Source organism: Conger conger, chromosome 18 (genome assembly GCF_963514075.1).
Source record: "Conger conger chromosome 18, fConCon1.1, whole genome shotgun sequence".
Lineage (NCBI taxonomy): Eukaryota > Metazoa > Chordata > Actinopteri > Anguilliformes > Congridae > Conger > Conger conger.
Window position 1 is genome coordinate 26,309,068 of NC_083777.1, and position 21,123 is coordinate 26,330,190.

The following is a 21,123-nucleotide window of genomic DNA, read 5'->3' on the forward strand; positions in this document are numbered from 1 at the left end:
GCAGCTCTCCCTCTCTCTCTCTCTCTCTCTCTCCCTCCCTCAATATCTTTCTGTATATAACAGGGATAAACATTCTCCCCCTGTGCTGAGAGAGAGAGAGAGAGAAAGAAAGAGAGACGTTCATGCTAGCACTCTGCTTTGAAGCACCCTTCAGAGTGCCCCAGTGCCTCTGTATTAAAGTGACTGATGGATCGGGCCTTTCTCTTGGGGCCTGCAGCAGCTGTGCACTGCTATGCGTTGTGACCCTGTCCCTTCTGTGTACCTTACCCTGGGGATGTTATTATTATTACCATTACTGTTATTATTTTTACTATTAATATTAATATTAATATTATTACTGTTACTTTTATTATTGTTGTTGTTCATACTACTACTGCTGCTACTACTACTGCTATTATGACTACTACTTCTACTACTACTACTACTACTACTTTTTCATAGGAGATCTGAAAAAGATCATAGAACATCCTCAGGAATGAAACTCCCTGCATCTCCTTCAGTCAGGCAGAGTCATTGGAGTAGAGGTAGGGTTATGGGGGTGGTTGTTGTGTTCTCCAGAGTAAGCCTGTGTCACGTGGTCCCTACAGGGCTGCAGGGGGCCGCTGGGTGGGTATCTGCAGGGTCTCTGTGGGGCTGGCGGTGTGGGGGAAAGCAGTGAGGACCAGCACAGGGCCTGGAAAAAGCGCACGGAGCAGACGGGATTACGGAACAGGCGGCTGAAGGGGGCCGGGACTTTTGGCTTTCGTCCCCGCGCTTCATTTGGAAGTGTAGCTGTGATATATGAAGACATAAACCATTCTAATTCTCCTCATTTTCCTAAAAGGCACGTGAGCCGGGTGGTGTGGGGGGGGCGCGGGGGCCGGGCTGGGGTGGAGTTAAGAAGGCTTTCCCTTGAGGAGGTGCCAAACAGCACCTCCCCACACCCCGGAGGGAGGGAGACACACGCGGCCGTTGGTGTGATGGGATTAATCCACCCCACCTGAGAGCTGGAGCAGGATTGAATTCGGAGAAGCAATTTAATTTCCCTCCTGCGTTTGCGCGTCCACGAGCAGGCAGTGGTGAACTCGCTCATGTTCCGTGCAGTGGTCGTGTTTTGGACAGTGTTCATCTTCGACAGTGGTTGTTTCTGGGACAGTAGTCGTGTTAGGGGTAGTGGTCATGTACTGTGCAGTGGTCATGTTCGGTGCAGTGGTTGTGTTAGGTGCAGTGGTCATGTTCGGTGCAGTGGTTGTGTTAGGTGCAGTGGTCATGTTCGGTGCAGTGGTTGTGTTAGGTGCAGTGGTCATGTTCGGTGCAGTGGTTGTGTTAGGTGCAGTGGTCATGTTCGGTGCAGTGGTTGTGTTTGGTGCAGTGGTCCTGTTCTGTGCAGTGGTCGTGTTTGGTGCAGTGGTCCTGTTTTGAGCAGTGGTCGTGTTCAGTGCAGTGGTCGTGTTCGGTGCAGTGGTTGTGTCTGGGCCAGTAGTTTGTTGCAGTGGTCCTGCAGTGGTCATATTAGGACCCAGTGCTGCAGTGGTCATGTTTGTTGCAGTGGTCACATCGGGACGCAGTGCTGCAGTGGTCATGTTTGTTGCAGTGGTCACATCGGGACGCAGTGCTGCAGTGGTCATGTTTGTTGCAGTGGTCACATCGGGACGCAGTGCTGCAGTGGTCATGTTTGTTGCAGTGGTCACATCGGGACGCAGTGCTGCAGTGGTCATGTTTGTTGCAGTGGTCACATCGGGACGCAGTGCTGCAGTGTTTCCGTGGCGTTGACTGCGGCTCTCTGTTCACCTCAGCCGGGGGTGAGGCGGGCAGATGGAAGCGCTCCATCGTGAGGGGTCAGGGGATGGACGCTCGGTGCTGGAGCCAGGCTTGTGAGTGCTCCCTCTTACTCACGGCTGTTACGATGAGCCTCATCGCCCGTCTCCTTAGAGCACCTTTAAAAGCAGCCGGACACTGACCGCTGACCAAATCACTGGCCCCCTATCACAGAGGTCATGGGCTGCCAACCGCAAGGCCATTCCCTCTCTGTGACCAGATTAATATTCCTGCACTTACACTACTCCATCTCTCCCCCCCCGCTCTCTCCCTCTCTCCCTCCCTCTCCTCTCTCTCTCCCTCTCTTTCTTTAGGTTTTTTTAAGTTCAAATGCAGGATCATAACTTAAATCCGCGTGACCGTGCTCATGATATAACCCATGATATTTACAGTTCAAGCTCAACTGGCGCAATCTCAGTGCCCCAGCCTGCACTGGTGCTGAAAGGGGTGGGTGGACCCATTCTGCTCCTCCGGCAGATACCCCCCACCATCTGCTACCCGGCCTGCTGATCACACCACCATGCTGGCCGAGGTCAGCTCGCCATCAGGGTGGGGGTGAGGGTGAGGGTGGGGGCGTTGCATAACCACACAGCCCCCCCCCTTACCATATCTGGCGCTCTGCTCTAATGCTGTGGATATAGAAGGCCATAGAAAGTTCTTTGTAGTGTAGACAGCAAGCTGTCACCCCAGACACTGCCGCCCTACAGGTGGGTGTAACAGCTACAGGTGCGCGTACCCCAGTCCAGACCATTCGCCTTCCACAGCGTCACATACCTGTGCTTCGAGGTCACATACATACACGCACAGACCAAGACACCTGGCCCCCTGATGCACTCTTTTCAATGCTGTGTTCTCTGTCATTAACACTATGCTGCCACGGGGAATTGATCGAGGGTATTTGTTGTGGAGACTTTTGGACCACTCACAAAACGCAAAAAGGCAGTCTTATTGCAGTGAGAGAGACTGAGCGAGGGGGAGAGAGCGAAAGAGAGGAACAGAGGGAGCGAGAGGGAACAGAGAGTCCTGTGAAAGGCTTGCTGTATTTAATCTGTCAGTCTGTGTAAATCAGCTCTAGGGGGGGAGAATGGCGGGTCCTGGCAGGTGGATAAACAGCTCAGCGCTGGGGGGCTGTCAGCACAGCCAGGCCTGTCCCTCTCCACTAATGGAGCGCTGTGCTGGTGCAGGGGGGTCTGCAGAGCATCAGAGAGAGGGAGGGAGAGAGAGGAAGAGAGGAGGGAGAGAGAGAAGGAGAGAGAGGGAGGGAGGGAGAGAGAGGGAGGGAGGGAGAGAGAAGGAGGGAAGGTGAGAGCCTTGACTTGGGTCCTGGGAGGTTAGTGGTTCAAGCCCTGCTGTAGCCACTGTAAGTTCAGAGTAGCTGTTGGGCCCTTGAGCAAGGCCCTTAACCCTAGTTGCTCCAGGGAGATTGGCCCCTGCTCAGTCTAATCAATATAAGTCACTTTGGATAACACACCTTTATTATGACACTACAGCAAAACAGCAAAATGCACTGAAAACCACCAACCCCTACAAAACACAACGGAAGAAGAGAAAGAGAGAGGGAGAAAACAGAAAGAAAGAGAGAGGGAGCGGGAGAGAGGGAGAGAGAGAGGGAAAGAGAGAGAGAGAAGGATTGTCCCTTTCTGTTGTTCTGTGCGGTTCACCGTTCTGGGGCGTGGGCAGATTTCTTGGCTGGGTCTTCTCTCCTGTCAGGGCCTCCGGCATCGCGGGACGTATCCCATAATTCCCCCCGGCTAGCGCCCGGTCTGTTTGTCTGTGTCTCTCTCTGCTTCAAACAGCCAGGCCCGAGTGGTCATGTCTTCTTCTATAGTACATTATTTCAGTTATCATTTGGAAAGTTTTTGTTTCTTTATAGATCAGGCTATATAAGTACATACATTATTTTCTCCGAGTGTTTATGTCGCTGTCTTTAAGGTGCTGTGCTTTGGCTTTACCTTCTTGTGCAAGGCACAGATTTTGGCCCCATGTTTGGTCCATATAGCTGGTGAACTGTGGAAGGTTTGCTGTTCCAGTTTGGATGAGGTACTTATTGGTTTATACTACACTCAGTGATCACTTTATTTGGTAGACCTGTACACCAGATTGTTCATGCAAATATTTAATCAGCCAATCATGTGGCAACAACTGAAAGCATAAAAGCATACAGACAGAATGGGGAAGAAATATGATCTTTGAAAGTGACTTTGACCGTGGAATGATTGTTGGTGCCAGACAGGGTGGATTGAGTATCCCAGAAACGACTGATCTCTTCTGATTTTCACGCACAACAGTCTCTAGAGTTTGCAAGGAAATGCTGTGAAAAACAAAAAACAAAAACACATTGTTAATGGTGGTCAAAGAAGAGGGGCCAGTCTGGTCAAAGCTGACAGGAAGGTGACAGTTATGCAAATAACCACACATTACAACAGTGGTATCCTCTGACACAATGTGTCAGACCTCTAAGTGGATAGGCTACAGCAGCAGAAGACCAATAAGTCTAAAAAATAAGTCTAGTAAAGTGCTCACTGTGCGTATCTGTATCCTATAATATGTATGTATACGGTGCAGCAAAGATAGTCTATTTATCACACACACACACACACACACTACGGAAGCAGTAGAGGTGACCCTTTTACTGATAGGGTGCTTTGCTGAAGTGTTCCTGGCGGTCAGTATCAAAGGTCACAGAGCAGGGGTGTTCCGCAAGAAGCCACATTCTCACGTGTGATTGGAGGAGCAACAGAATAGTTCCACCAGCGATGTTTATACGCATACCTCACACACGCTCACACATACACAACCACACACACAGACACAGACACAGACACAGGCACACTCACACGCAGGCACACACACATGCACATAGGCATACACACTCACACACACACAAACACACAGGCATACACACCCACAGACACAGATGCACACACACCCACACACACACACACTCTCTCTATACACACAGGCACACCCACACACAGACACACACACAGGCACACACACCCGCGCACACTCTCTCACACGCACACATACACTCACACACACAGGCATACACACACACACACGGACGCACACACTCTCTCTCTCACACACACACACACACACACACTCAGGCACACACACACACTCACACAGGCATACACACACACGCACACACACACAGGCACACACACACACACTCAGGCACACACACACACACACTCACACAGGCATACACACACACACACACACACGCACGCACACACTCTCACACACACACACACACGCACACACTCTCACACACACACACACACACACACACTCAGGCCTTTCCTTCCTCTGGCTCTGCTCTATATATAGCGGCTGAGGCACCTGTGAGGCTGGGAGTGAGGCGGTTGAATGGAAGCTTGCGACATCACAGGAAAGACGAGGGGGTCACGGGGGGTCACGCCACTGGACAACAAACACGTCGCCACTCCGCCAGGATTCCAGATGACATCATCATCTGGGGGCGGGGAACGGGGGGGGGGAGGGGTCAGAGGACAGCCTTCCTGCAGTTGGCTTGGAAACCTGACTCCTGGGAGGCTCCATTTTGGAGTCTTGTGACTCCCAGCATGCACCACACCCACACATAACGGGGCCCAAGGTACTTCCCTCAGTGAAGAAGATTGTGGACGAATCGCGACAGGTTTAGCATACTAGCTAGCTCAGAAACATAAATACAGACAGATACGATAAGAATACATTAAAGAGAAGCTGCAACGTATTACATGTTATCTAGCCGACGCTTTTATCCAAAGCGACTTACAGTTGATTAGACTAAGCACGGGACAATTTTCCCTGGAGCATTGTGCGTGTAAGGGCCAAAGAAGCTGTGTGGATCTTATTGTGGCTACACCGGGGATTGAACCGCCAATTGTGCGGGTCCCAGTCATGTACCTTAACTGCTAGGCTGCTCAGGGATATATACATATAATCTGTGTCTGGCTGAGCTGAACCTGCTGCCTTCCAGGCGTCACTGGGCACATAATGGTGGACGTGTGCTGTTTTTATTTCTATTATATTCCAATTGTATTCTAAATCTATTATACTGATTGTTCACAGACAGCTTTTTATTTTTATGAGAGTTTAACACCTTGCACTTGGGTACAGTGGTTTAGAGTAGAAGTTCGGGACCTCGATGAGAAAGCTGTTGGTTCGGAAATCCCACTGGGAATATCATTCAGTTTTGAAAGGTACTTATCCAAAAATTGGCTCCATGCGTATCTGGCTGCACAGATCATTAACGTCAAAAGAATTAGCATTGTAATTCGCACTTCACCAGGCGGAACGCTCGACACGTAAATTAGTCACCGATGTTATCTAACGCGTCTGTGGAAAAGTCATATTCGAGCAACGAAAACAGGCACTACAAACAGCCGCCGCTGGCTTTCATCGGCGGAGACGTGGGCCTCGGCTCCCTCTGCGCCGTTCTGACTGGGCGCTGCGTCGGTGACAGAACGAAAACAGGAAAAGCTTCGACACATCTGAGGGTTCCCTCGCGGCGCGGCTGTGCTCCGCTAGTTCGCTCCAGTGCGGGGTTGGAACGCCTGTCTTAACGGACAGATTGCGGTCACGCCGTCGAGCGGGAAACTCGCTGTGTGACTCAGAGACGCTCCCCCGATGCCGCGGAGAACGTTTAACGCGCGCCTTCTCGCAGCGTTGACTTGATAGGGAATCGGCGAATACGTTACAGTTACTTCTTTTTCCATCCACTGTGAAGACGGCGCGTGTGTCTGCGTGTGTGTCCGCACGCTTTCGCGTGCGCGTGTATGCGTGTCCCATTTGACCTAGGGACCACTGAGAAATTGCACATCTGACTAAAAGTACTAGCATAGATCTCGGATTATATCACTTAACATGTCTGCACTTGCTGCAAACCAGGCTGAAGGCAAATAGCCCCAGAAAGCAGCGGGAGCTGAAGAGGGCTGCAGTACAGGCCTGGCAGAGCATCGCCAGGGAAGGGCTGTAATGCGTACACGGTTCACCAAATATGGATGTCAATACCCTTAAATTAAAGTCTGCACTTCAACCACATAGTGGTTGTTTTATTTCATCTGTCTGTTCCTCTGGAGTAGAAAACAGAGTGAAACAACGCAAATGTGTCACTATCCAAATACTTATGGACTTGCACTGTACATAATCTTTCTCTTTTTCTTTTTATTGCAATTAATGTAATTGTCTGAAGCGTGCACGCAGATTAGGAGAATGCTCCCGTTTATCTCTCTATTTCTGTGCAACAAGGGCGGCTTGCGTGTCCCAGACGATGAATCGTTCCCTCGGAAAAGCCAGACTCATTTCGGAAATGGAGTGGAGTGCGCTGATCTCGCCCGCGTGGGGAGAAAAAAACCTGGCAAATGTGATTAATCTGCCCGCTGCTGCAGGATGCAACCTGTCCTGGCTTTAGGCTCCGTCACCTGGGGAGGGTGGCTGAGCCCCCCCCCCACCCCGCCTGTCACATGTCTGCCCTCGCTACCTCAGCCTGGCCTGGAGGGGGGAATTCATGACACGTTCGGACGTGTCAATGTCTGCGGACAGCAGGATGGACTGTGGCTTCCGTAGTGATGGGAGTCTATAGCTGTAGCTACGCTGTGTGAGATGCCATCTGTGTTCCCGGGTTCGGTTTTAGTGTTTCGGGACAGTGCAGTGGAGCGCGGAGTGGCAGTTAGGACAGGTGTCTCTCCTGAGAGGAGCCTGACGGGCGTTAACGTGTCCGTTAATCCCCCGTCGCTCAGGCCCGATGGTCGTTCTTCGTCCTCACACCTCCCTCTTCGCCTGTCTAGAACATTCCCCCCGCTGTCCGCCCTCCCGCCGGCATGCCTGTCCGCTGGGCTGGCGTTCCCGTCTTCCCGCTGGGCTGGCGTTCCCGTCTTCCCGCTGGGCTGGCGTTCCCGTCTTCCCGCTGGGCGTTCCCGTCTTCCCGCTGGGCTGGCGTTCCCGTCTTCCCGCTGGGCTGGCGTTCCCGTCTTCCCGCTGCGACATGCTGTCGTTCCCCCCCCCCCCTCCGACGGGACGGCGGTTAGGAGGCAGGGTCTACCAGGGGGGCGAGGGCGCGGGAAAGTGCACGGAAGTGCCAGACCGCCGGCCAGTTTCTGCCCGGCAACAGAGCCTGAGAGTGGGTTTAGAGAGATTACCTCCACCCTCCCTCACCCACCCCCCCCAGCTCTGTCTGTCTGTCTGTCTGTCTGTCTGGGGGGGAGTTATGTCAGAGTCAAAGTGTGCTGAGCAACAGAGGAATATACGACCCACGGGACGGTAAGCCTGACTGCCGTGCAGGTTCTCTTGACACGGGACGGGGTCTGTGAAAGCCTCCCTCTGTCACCCCTCCACCCCTCCCTCCCTCCCTCCCCGCTGCCCCTGTTCACTCCTGCTGTTTACTCTTGAAGTCTTCCAGCTGACCACACTGGTAGCGCTCAACTTTTCCCCCGGTTGCCAGGGAGAGGCCAGGAGAATGTTCAGCGAAAGGTGGCTCACGTGTGTTCTTCGTCTTCGCTGTGTTCTTGTGTTCTTTTCTCTCCTTTGTTTCTGTTGATTCATGTGCCCCCCCCCCCTCCCTATCTGTTCAGTGTTCTGCTGCATATTTGACAAGCTGGGGGCTAATAGCCTCACGTGATCAGACCAGGTTTTCTACGCATACCCGATGCTGTGAATGAGTGTTGGGTGCCTGAAAGATTTTGCTTTTGTTCTAGACAACTGTTATTTTGTTTTGACTCAATGTAAGGTGACTTGATCCATGTATTACATTACATTATTGGCATTTGGCAGACACTCTTATCCAGAGCGACGTACAGTTGATTAGACTAAGCAGGGGACAATCCCCCCTGGAGCAATGCAGGGTTAAAGGGCTTTGTTCTGTGTAGATGGCTGTGTAGATCTTGTTGTGGCTACACCGGGGATCGAACCGCTGACCTTGCGGGTTCCAGTCATGTACCTTAACCACTACGCTACAGGCCGCCCCTGTTCTGAAGTATGTTGTCCGGAGATGAGGTTCCGAAAGGAGGGCACGGTTTTTGGGTATTGTGATGCACCCGATGTCTGATCTCACACGAAATGTCCGTACGCTGCCGCCGGTGGGCGGAGTGCCCCGATTGTGGTATTGAGGGCGGGGGCTATGAGTCAGCCGGGCCAGTGGGGGGCGATGGTGTTAAAGCCGCACAGACGGCCTGACAGCAGGCCTCTCAGATGAAGACACCAGCACTTGATCTCCGGGTCCATGGCTCTGCTGGCACCAGACAGGAGCCAAGCTGTCTTCACAGCCGGGGCCAAATTCACAATTTCGGATTGATTATTGCTGGCCTATTTTCTCCTCCCTGCTGAGCTCATACATTCTGATCTCATCCTCCGCAGCTAGGAGGGTTTCCCATGCTTTCAGTGGCCAATAACCGATTAAAGGGAGCATTCACCCCAAAACAAAAATGAGTATTTTGTCTGTCTGCAAACGTATAAGTTCGGTAGTGCATGCAGTGCCCCGCCATGTAAGATTGCGCTCCTTCAGTAGAAGACAAATTGCTGACAGCAAGGATCTCTGCTCCTGTTTAATACAAAATTATATGTTGGCATTCATGCGTCTTGAACAACGCCTTTGCAATTTCAAAGTCAGTCAAAGCAGCACGCCAGTGTAATGGTCCTGTCTTTTTAACTTCATTTGAAAGAAAGCACACAGTCATTCCTGGCCTCCTAACCCATCCCATAGTTCATTGCAAAGCCTTTGTCTGTGATGTCTGAGATGTTGTTGAGACCCAGATGGGAATTTTGTTACATTCTGCCAGTGCACAAGAATTGTTATTAACATCTGAATCTCATGACCCACCCCTCCTAAGACTCACTAGTGTGTGCCAAACCACTTCCCCGCCCCCAAGATATTTACCATTCTGCTAAAGCTGCCGTAAAAATCCAGCTATGTCCAGCTTGAAATTACGACGATGAGTTGAGTATGGAGCTGGTCGGAACTGGTCAACCAGCTACCAGCTGTTTCAAAACCTAGCTTGAGCTTGTTTTTTTTTCAGCGGGGCAATTGTCTTTAACAGCTCCCCTCTGTCTCAGTGGGGGCTTCGGGGTAGCGGTTGGCGTAGCGACAGTCCGTGAGGAGGGGCGGATCGGGCTCTGGAACCGAGTGCTGTTGGATCAAAGCCCTGGTGGTTTGTTGCTACTGTACCCTTGAACAAGACACATCTGCCAGATTTCTTCAGAACAGAAGCCCAGGAGACTGGGCTCTGGTTTTAGTCAGATGTGAGCGCAGTAAGTTATCTGGAGTGAGGGCGTCCCCAGAGCCTTATTGACCAGAAAAGCTTTTGGATTTATTGTGCGTCTGCCGCCCAGGCCACAGAGGGGCCTCGTGGAAGGAGTTGATGAGTCGCTGTTGTTTTTATTCCTTAGTTGTGCTGAATGGTGTTATTGTTGCTACTCAGCTTCCATCTGGCTCTTCTCCATGTCCTTGCTCTCTCTTTTTTCTCTCTCTCTCTCTCCCTCTCTCTCGTTCTCTCTCCCCCTCTCTCTGTATCTCTCGCCCATATTTTGATTGTTTGGTTGGTGTTTTTCTTGAATCGTCTCCGGGGTAAGAAGGGCGGGGCTGTCCCCAGGGGTCCACCACGGGGGCCGGACCCTGCCCCACCCCGCCCCGCCCCGCCCGAAACAACAACTCCACCCCGCCCCACCTCTCCTAATGTATGGGGGTAATCGATCAGGCCTCCTCCGTTCCAGAGCCCCCTATCTGCCCCGTGCTGATTAAAACGGCCTGCTGGAATGTGCAGAGAACCGCCATCCCTGCATGTTCTTTATGTTTCAGGATCCTTTTCAGCACTCCCCCACACCCCCTCCCACTCTCCCTCTCTCCCTCTCTTTCTCTCTCTCTCTCTCTCCCCCACACCCCCTCCCTCTCTCACTCTCTTTCTCTTTCTCCAACGCACCCCCTCCCTCTCTCCCTCTCTCCCTCTCTTTCTCTCTCTCCCCCACACCCCCTCCCTCTCTCACTCTCTTTCTCTTTCTCCAACGCACCCCCTCCCTCTCTCCCTCACTGTCTCTCTCTCCCTCTCTCTCCCTCTCTTTCTCTCTCTTTCTCTTGTTCCCTCTGTGCCTACTCCCTCTCTCCCTCGCTCTCTCTCTCCCTCTCTCCCTGTCTTTCTCTCTCTCCCCCACACCCCCTCTCTTTCTCTCTCTTTCTCTCGCTCCCTCTGTGCCTACTCCCTCTCTCTCTCTCTCCCTTCCTCCCTCTCTCCCTCGCTCTTTCTCTCTCCCTGTCTTTCTCTCTCTCCCCCACACCCCCTCTCTTTCTCTCTTTCTCTCGCTCCCTCTGTGCCTACTCCCTCTCTCTCTCTCCCTTCCTCCCTCTCTCTCTCTCTCTCCCTCTGTGCCTACTCCCTCTCTCTCTCTCCCTTCCTCCCTCTCTCTCTCTCTCTCCCTCTGTGCCTACTCCCTCTCTCCCTCTACGCCTACTCCCTCTCTCTCTCTCGCTCTGTCCTTTTCTCTGATGTGATTAGCCGTCTCCCTGATGTACCGCAGTGAGGATGTAGCGCTTCGTAGCCGAGCTGCGCCTGGTCCTCCACCCCCGGCTCTGCTGAGGGATTGTGGGATAGGCATCGCAGCCTGGTCCTCCACCCCCGGCTCTGCTGAGGGATTGTGGGATAGGCATCGCAGCCTGGTCCTCCACCCCCCGGCTCTGCTGAGGGATTGTGGGATAGGCATCGCAGCCTGGTCCTCCACCCCCGGCTCTGCTGAGGGATTGTGGGATAGGCATCGCAGCCTGGTCCTCCACCCCCGGCTCTGCTGAGGGATTGTGGGATAGGCATCGCAGCCTGGTCCTCCACCCCCGGCTCTGCTGAGGGATTGTGGGATAGGCATCGCAGCCTGGTCCTCCACCCCCGGCTCTGCTGAGGGATTGTGGGATAGGCATCGCAGCCTGGTCCTCCACCCCCGGCTCTGCTGAGGGATTGTGGGATAGGCATCGCAGCCTGGTCCTCCACCCCCGGCTCTGCTGAGGGATTGTGGGATAGGCATCGCAGCCTGGTCCTCCACCCCCGGCTCTGCTGAGGGATTGTGGGATAGGCATCGCAGCCTGGTCCTCCACCCCCGGCTCTGCTGAGGGATTGTGGGATAGGCATCGCAGCTCAGAGTGCCCGACCAAGTGCGGTGTGGGCGCCTACTCCGACTGGAAACCCCGTGGGTTCCCATGAGCACTCTGCCCACCGCCGACCAAAATAAGACATAGAGAGGGAGAGAGATAGAAAGAAAGAAAGATAGAGAGAGGGAAATCCAATTTCGTACTGTCATTCTGAGGAAAGCTCTGTCCACACTGCCGCACTGACGGCTCGGTATCTCTGAGGAGAGTGGAGGGATCAATCCATCAATGTCCAGGATGAATAGGGGGAAGGACTGTGTGTGTGTGTGTGTGTGTGTGTGTTGGAGCGGGCTGCTTGTGAAGGAGAGAAAGGCAACTTGCCCACAGGGCTGAAGGACTCGGGGTGTGAAATCTGTTGTCGGTTCACCCTGTCGAGAAGCTCCATCGGCTTGGGCTCCTCAGATCGAACGGCCTCCCACGCCTGTGCCAACACACGGCCAGTGCCTCCTGCACGGCCGTCTCCTGACCATTTCCTCCCGTTATCCATTTTTAATAGAGCGCCTATTAAGTTTTCATTAACTTCTGAAAGCAGCGCTGAATGTCTCTCCGCTGCTCCAGCTCCGGCCTGGCCGGACTCCCTGAAATCAATACCCTCGAGAGGGAACCGATATTGCGCTGGCTGCGCGTGTAATCTGTCCAGAACCGTGTTCGGGTCCTGCTTACACAGGCTAAGCGATTGTTTAACATGAGCTGCGGCACACTGGATGCAGGGTTCATTGTGAACCGGACCATTTTTTTGAGTGGCGTTTCGGGCACCTCTTCGGTTGAGACGCATTGACATCACGCCATGTTGAGATTTAGTGGTTGTTTGAGCGGTTCACCGTGTCCCATGACATTACATTACATTACATTATTGGCATTTGGCAGACGCTCTTATCCAGAGCGACGTACAGTTGATTAGACTAAGCAGGAGACAATCCTCCCCTGGAGCAATGCAGGGTTAAGGGCCTTGCTCAAGGGCCCAACGGCTGTGCGGATCTTAGACCGGGATTAGAACCACCGACCTTGCGTGTCCCAGTCATTTACCTTAACCACTACGCTACATGACGCTGCCCGTCGTCTGGTCAACATCAGCACGTGTGAGGTCGAGCAAGGGTGTTTCTAAACTCCTTCTTTCTCTTCCCTCCTTCTCTCTGTCGAACCTGCAGATAGACCTGGAGCCCGAGGGGAAGGTGTACGTCGTCATCGACCTGTCGGGATCGTCCAGCGAAGGTAAGAGCCGGCCGCTTCGGTGACCAGGCACGTCGGCGGAACGGCGAGGCGTGTCGGGGTCAGCTTCGGACACGTCAGTCACGCGCGGAGCGTTCGGTTGTGCGCTTCGTGCCAAGGTCGAAGGCTCCTGTTCGCTCCTCCATGGCTGGGCCTAACCGCAGGCATTAGTTGTATCTGCGTTGCTGTGCTTCTGTCTGTACTGGGTTAATGGTAGATTGAGCACATGCCGCAACCACAGTGGTCTTCAGTGGCCCTTTTTTGGTCTTTTTTTTTTTCCCCTGTTTGAGGTAGCCTGGTATTATTTCTGTATGCAACCTTGAAAAGTTCTCAGCTCTTAGTGCTGTGGAGGTGTGCGGTCTGACCCTGTTTATCTCAGAACTTGTTGGATAGCATACCTGCCACACCAGTCACCCATTTTGTTTTGTGCCTTTTGATTTTTTTAGATATTTTAATTACGTAAATGTAATTTAGTGACATAAGAGGCTAATTTACTAATTCAGCGTTTTTATAGAGACCCCTTTGATTTCAGGCGGTCTCTTTTATATGTCAGATCGAGGCCCGATGTTTCCGTGAAGCTGGAAAGCTGCCTTGTTTTCAGTCTGGGAGCGTGGTGTGTTTCAGACCTGGCCATAAGTGAGTCAGTCAGTCAGTAAATGCTGAGTCAGTGAGCTTTGAAGCCTTTGACAGATTTTGAACAACAAACCCACGTACTGAACATTCGGAAGGTTCTGTGTGATTACTTGTCTTATATGGAAAAAAATAATCTAGCAAGATTCTTATGTTATTCAAGTCATGCTTATGGCCTCTGTCATATTAGAAAGCATTCATAAGCATATTTGTCCTCTCCTCTCCTATAATCTAACATACAGTTTGTATGCGTATTTGCTGTAATATGTGTTCATTATATGATTTGTATTGTTTTTTTTTGCTAGATTTTTGGGCTACTTGGGGGGACATTAACAGGGCGTTGCTGTGTGCTCAGTCAACCTAACCTGTATAAATAAAGGTTAAAGATAATAATAATAATAATAGGTCCATATGGGGTATGTGGTTCAGAAGTGAAAAGGTGGATGATCTGTCGGAGATGTGGCTCTCTCAGCGCCTTATTGCCGGTCCCCTTCCTGCACCTCCTCGTTCATCTCAGGATTAAACTGGGTCGCACCGCCCTACTTGGAGTGCGCCCCAGATTCCTTGCTGCCTCAAGCAGTGAAAGCCAATGCCACGCAGCGGTCACGTGCTGTCATCGAATCTCCACGCGTCGTGTCATGTCATGTCATTTGGCTGACGCTTTTATCCTAAGCGACTGACAGTTGATCCTCGTCTCCCATTGGCTCGGCGCCGTCATGCATCACTTGTGATTGGCCGCAGCGTTAAACGCTGCTGGTTCCCGGCCTGGCATCTCCGGTGCAGGTAGACGGTAGACCATGCTAGAATACGCTTACATCTTTGTGTTGTCCCTCTGGGGTTCCCCCACTTTCCTTCCTGTCCTGTCCCTACTTCCTGTCCTTTTCTTTCTCGTCCCCCCTTCCATTCTTTCACCGTTTAAAATGTCCGCCTGTCATTCTCATGCATTCCTCTGGGCTCTCTTCTCCATTCTCTCTGATTTTCATACTTCCCTCTCTCCCTGTCTGTCACTCATCTCTCATTCCCTTTCATGCTTTTTTTCTCTTTTTCTTTTTCTTTGCTTCCTCGTGTTCTCTTTTTTTTTTACTTTCTCTTTTGCTCCATCATGCTTGGAGAAGGGGAAGAGGAAAAAAAAACTTTTCTGGCACGTTTACAAATCTTTTTGCTGCTGTGTAATCGTTGCTACAACAGGAAGTGGTCTGTTAGCATTTCCTGTGGCTGAGAGTTGGATGGCTCATTGAAAACGTTTTGCCAAGGAACAGTTTCAATGACTGGGGAAAGTATCTAAATGCCTGTTTTCACACTTTTATTTTTACAACTCTGTCTCTTCGAAAAAATAGCTTTGCATCTAATTAAAAATAATTTACTCCTTGAAACAATTTCAAGGCGGCTCAGTTTTTCCGTTCAGGTGTTGATTAGCGTCTGGGCGGAATTCACAGGATATGAGCAGTTGGTGGAGACGGGGTATTCTGACTCGTCTTGGAGAGCGCTGTGTCTCACGTGGGTTGCCAGAGCTGACAGAATCCCTCCCCGGTGACACGTGTGTTAGGACCTTGGCACGGACATCAGCAGTGCACTGGCAAGCTGTGGCCGACTTTAAATATTAGTGCTTCACCATCCTCTGTTTACAGAGCGGGGAGATTTCCTCTCTCTCTCCAGAGTTCAGAGAGAGAGAGAGATGTAGAGAGAGAGAGAGGGCGAGAGAGTGAGAGATATAGAGACCGAGAGAGATATAGAGAGAGAAATAGAGAGTGAGAAAGAGAGAGAAGGCGAGAGAGAGCGAGAGAGATGGTGAGAGAGAGGGCGAGAGAGATGGAGAGAGAGAGACAGAAAGAGAGAGAGAGGGCGAGAGAGATGGAGAGAGAGAGGGCGAGCGAGAGATAGAGAGAGAGATAGAGAGCGTACGATAGGGGGATGTTCTGCACTGCGTGACCTTTCTAAAAAACCAGATCAGCGTGAGATTGCAGAGTGAGTGTACAGTAGGTGTGTCATGAGTCCCAGGTCCATCTGCAGACATACGTACATGAAGCACATGAGAATGTGTGTGTCGGGATCAGGTAGGAGTAATTATATCTGTGCGTGTCTGTGTGTCTGTGTGTGTGTCTGTGTGCATGTTAAAAGGTGCTCCTCCTCAGTCTTTTAGCAGGACATAGTTAATTATTGAAGCTCCAAATTAATTCTTGATCAGTGAAGTTGCTTCGCGGATGGGCCACGTGACCTGTCCCTGAAGCGGATACACCCCTCCTGTGACACTATAACCCCGTCCATCCCGGCCCTGGTGGGATCTTTCTCGCCGTTGCTGCAGCGGTGCTTGATAACGGCGTCGATGACCTGTTTGCTCTGTAACGTCTGCAGTTCACACTCGAGCAGTGTGACTGAATCGCTGGTGTTAATGGGGCCGTGTTATTGAGTGAGACGCAGAGGAGCTGAAGACACAGGCCTGTCTAATCTTCAAACAGGGAGCAGGCTGAACTGAGGGGGGAGGCGGGGGGGGGGGGGGGGGCGGGTTGTGCCTGAAACAGAAAGTGACAGCCATGGAGGGCGTGAGAGGGGGACTTGTTTTGTTTGAGGAATCTGCCACCCGCCCACAGGGGAGGGGCTACAGATGCCCGTTCACATCTGATGTGAAGGCCTGGCTGTCAGCGGGCGTCTCGGGCAGAAGAATGAACACATACACACACGCATACATACGCAGATACATCTGCTTATACATACACATGCCATACATGCATGCACACGCACACATACACATACATATATCCCGCGGGGCGGCCTGACTGGGACCCGCAAGGTCGGTGGTTCGATCCCCGGTGTAGCCACAATAAGATCCGCACAGCCGTTGGGCCCTTGAGCAAGGCCCTTAACTGTGCATTGCTCCAGGGGAGGATTGTCTCCTGCTTAGTCTAATCAACTGTACGTCGCTCTGGATAAGAGTCTGCCAAATGCCGTTAATGTTATGTAATGTAATATACATACACATACCATACATGCATGCACACACACATACACACATACACACACACACACCATAATGAGAGATCAGCATGCTACCTGCTGATTTATCCTTCTAGAATGATTCCCAAGCTCCCATTGTAAAAATATTTACACTGTTTCCTTGCTAATTACGCTCATCCTTTGTTGTAGCTTAAGAACATAAATAGTTAATAGGGTCACTGACACATGTTTTTCCACAGTGGGGAATTCAGTTCCCCTTATTACGCTATTGCTGTGGAAATTCTCCTTTCCAAATGGTGTGTGCGTCTTTAAATAACGTGCTGTTACACAGAGTTTGTTAAGTATTAATGTCCGCTTTGATGTCAGAGGCTTAAGAGATGGGTTTTCCAGCGTGGAAACACTGCTTGAATTGTCGTTTCATTTGGCAACAAAGAGCAGGGAGACATTACAGAACAATCTCCCACAAAGTGGTGCAGTCAGAGACTTAACCGATCGTGCGGCTCGGAGGGACGCAGCGAGTTTTCTCATTACCATAGACGGGAGCCAAGCCAGGGGCCAGACAGTAGCACAGTGTCTATAGACGGTGCAGAACTACAACTCCCATCATGCACCTCGGCAGTCACTGGTCAGGACAGTTTCTCTGACGGAATTGAAACGGTGGATGCGCAGCTCTTTTGATTGAGTTTAAAGGAGTTACGGGGGGGGGTTGTGTGGTGTCAAATGGCCACTTGGGCACCGTCTCCATTGCCGACCTCTCTCTGGAAGCGCAGTGGCAGGAGATGGTTTTCGGAGCCGGTTTCTGAGACCGCTAGAGTGCAGATAAATGGATTAGGAGAGTGGTTATGTGAAAAGTGAGCTTTTGCATCGTTATAAGAGAGAGAGAAAGAGAGAGGGGGGGGGTGGTAAAGAGGTCGAGGGAGTGGTTTGAGTAAAGAGGGAGAGAGTAGTTGGAGAGAGAGTGAAGTGGGTGAAGCAAGAATATAAAAAAAAGGTGAGAAAATGCTAGAGGGTGTTAAAGGTTCTAATTGCCACAGCCGATGGCGTTCCAACGTCAGCGCGTTCACAGAGAAGGGGGAGGGATAAACAGTGTTGTGGTCTGAAGGTGTTTGTTGCTGCAATTCCTCTCTTGACCGTTAGAAGTCCGAAATTACCTTTTGTACCTTTAAGGGAAAAGTTTACTAGTTTATATATCTGTGTGTCTGTCTGTCTGTCTGAACAGCAAGGGGAATGCAGTACAGGGGCCTGTGGGAGTGAAAGTGAGATGATTTAATAACTAATAGCAGAAGGTTGCAGTAACACCACTTGAACAATTTGTTAGGATCACTCTGACGGCAGCCCACATGTGGTTCTCCTCACCGTTAAACGGCGCGTGGGTCAGAGAGGGAAACGCTGTCCCCCATAGCCCCTCCAAACCGATCCCCCACGGTCTACCACGTCTACGTTCGCCCCGACGGGATCCCGCAGGAGGATTTGTGCCTCCGGACTGAAAGGCGATGATGAGCAGGAGGAGGGGAGTTTAGCGGGTCAAAGCTCCACTGTGTGGAAGGCCTGAATAAGAGGTTTGAGAGCGGTTAATATTTGGCAGAGGAGAGGGGGAGAGGCGTGTAGCTGCACGCTTGGGCGGGTTTGTGTAAAGGCCAGAGTACGCCTTGCAGGTATTTCACGCTGGCTCCGGCTGTGTCCGTCCCCTGAGTCTCCCGTTGAGCGCGAGAGGAGCGTTGTGAAGCCTAGCGTAGCGTAGCCTAGTGTAGCCTTGCGTAGCCTAGCGTAGCATAGCGTCACCTAGCCTAGTGTAGCGTAGCCTAGCGTAACATAGCATAGCCTGGCCTAGCGTAACGTAGCATGTGCTTATAGGCCGAATCCTGCTGCCGGCCTCTCGCTCTCTTTCTTAATGAACGCACTGGTAGCCACCCCACATTCTGTCCCGCGGCAGTTGTTCTGAGTTGATTTTCCATCACCGCGTGCCAACAACACGGGGCCTGTTTGTCTGTGTGTGTGTGTGTGTGTGTGTTTATGTGTACGTGTGTACGTGCACGTGTATGTCTGTCCGTGTATATGTGTGTTTGTTTTTTTGTTTGTGTGCGTTTGTTTATTTGTGTACGTGTGTGTGTGCACAAGTGCCTATTTGCGTCAGCCAAAACAGCCAAGTCCTTCATCCTTAATGTCTTATTCATTGAAAGATGAAAGTGCCTTTTCATTGGAGGGGGAAACTGTGCTAAGCTAACTGTGTTAGCATAGTCTAACCATAGACATCTAGACCAAACCGCCCAGACAATGATTAACGAATATGTGCAAAAGTATAACCAAATAACGAAAATGTATTAGCCAAATGAGGGCTTATAGGCTCTGTGTTGGAGGCTTCAGCTTGCATGTGTGTCCTGCATTTGAGTCAGCATAACTGCGCGTCTAATGAAATTCATATGACACATTTTAGCCGAGGAACTGGCAGGAGAGCCAGTCAGGCCTGCCAGCTGAGCTGCAGTAAGGGTCTGTCCTGAGCTGAGAGAGGCAGCAGTCAGGATCTGTCCGTGCCAACGGTGCATAATCCTGGCCTCTGACCTGTTGGAGTCCCCCCTGTCTCATCCATACTGCATACTAGCCTACTACTCCTGTCCTGCAGGTGTCGCTGGATCAGAATGCCACTTCCCTTGTAGACTCCTCCCAACATTTTACTCCTATATATGTCTGGCAGACTTCCTGTTCTGGGAGTATTACCATCATCTTGCTACAGAGGTGGTTTGCTTCCGTATACGTAGATAAAATAAGAGACCAACGGCATTCATTCTAAGTGTGACCTTTGGTAAATATACACAACGCAGAGAAAGGGAACTAATTAAAGTTCCACGACAGTTGTGTGCCAAGTGTGCAGCTTAGCGCACAGCCAGTGTCCCTCCCCACCCCTACCCACGACCCCTGCTCAGAATCCACTCCCAAGACCAATCAACCAATCCATGTACTATCGTGTCATCTCAATCTCTGCAGTCGCACCCGGTTCCCCCTCCCCGGTGCCCCCTCCCCGGTGCCCCATATCCCAGATTCGGACGTGGCGTCCGTGTTCCCCCCTCTCTGTGCCCGCCCCCCGGCCCGCACGCCGTCCTCGAGGCGCTATAAATAGACTTCCCGCCGCGGACCTGTCCGGCGAGCGCGGCCCCTCTCCGTGTGTGAGCGCACGGGGACCTTGAGCGGGGCCCGGCTCGGAGCCGGAAGGGAGGGTTAAAGGCCCTCTGTCATGATGAGTCCAAAATAGCCCATTGTTGTGTAAAAGGAGCGGGAGAAAGAGAAACCCAGAGGGACAGAGGGACAGAGGGAGAGAGAGAGAGAGAGAGGGGGAGAGAGAGAAACAAGAGAGAAATACAGATAACGGGAGAGAAAGCGAGAGGGAAAGAGTGAGAGAGAGGGGGAGAGAGAGGGGGGGGAAGAGTGAGAGAGAGAGAAATGAGAGAAATACAGATAACGGGAGAGAAAGCGAGAGGGAAAGAGAGAGGGAAAGAGAAACAAGAGAGAAATACAGATAAAGGGAGAGAAAGCGAGAGGGAAAGAGTGAGAGAGAGGGGGAGAGAGAGGGGGGAAGAGTGAGAGAGGGAGAAATGAGAGAAATACAGATAAAGGGAGAGAAAGCGAGAGGGAAAGAGAGAGGGAGAGAGAGAAACAAGAGAGAAATACAGATAAAGAGAGAAAGTGAGAGGACGGTGGATTAGTGAGTGAGTGAATGAGGGAGGAAGCGAGAGAAAGAGGGATGGGTGATGGAGTGAGTGTAACGGAGAGCAGGAGAGAGGGGAATCGATGCTGTACTGTTGGATGGGACAGACAGACTCTGCAGGAGGAATGGACAGACAGATGTGATATATCCTAGGCTTTGTGTGTGTGTACAGTAGTTTTGGACTGGATGCTTCTGAAGAACAGACCCAGTTCTTCAGAAGCATAAAATGTGTTGATTTATTAGGATGGTCTATACAGTCATAGGCTAAACCGGGGATGCACAACAAGGGCCGATCCCTTTCAGGATTTCCACTCTTAATTAATGAATTCGCTCAATCATATCTTCGTCTGACATGTGTACAAGTACCGGCTACAGCTGCAGACTGCAAGTGTATCCTAAAGATTTTACTGTGCTCAAGTACAGGCTTGAACCAGGGTTATTTATAGAGCTGTCAGCAAATTAAAACTAAAGGTAATTGGTTGGAACAAAAACCAGTACGCAGAGAGCTGGACCTCCAGGACCCGGAGTTATGCACCCCCTGGGCGAAACCCTTCTTTGCAAACGGCCGGCAGGTCTGTGAAATCGCACGGCACATACTGCACGGCAGACTCTGAGCACGGCTCTTTACAGGGCTGCCAGCCGCATGAATTCAGCGGGATTGTTGTGATCTGCGCGGCCCTGCTTTACGTCTCGCTCCGCTCCGTTA

General features: G+C 51.5%; 1 protein-coding gene across 2 annotated transcripts in view; it reads left to right on the forward strand.

The window, feature by feature from the left end:
- prkceb (protein kinase C, epsilon b) overlaps positions 1–21,123 on the forward strand; it is a 121,051-nt gene that overhangs the window by 33,302 nt on the left and 66,626 nt on the right. For both annotated transcript variants that reach the window (XM_061227669.1, XM_061227670.1), the window contains exon 2: positions 13,075–13,138. In XM_061227669.1, coding sequence (XP_061083653.1) covers positions 13,075–13,138 — 64 coding nt within the window. The remainder of the gene's footprint in view (positions 1–13,074; positions 13,139–21,123) is intronic.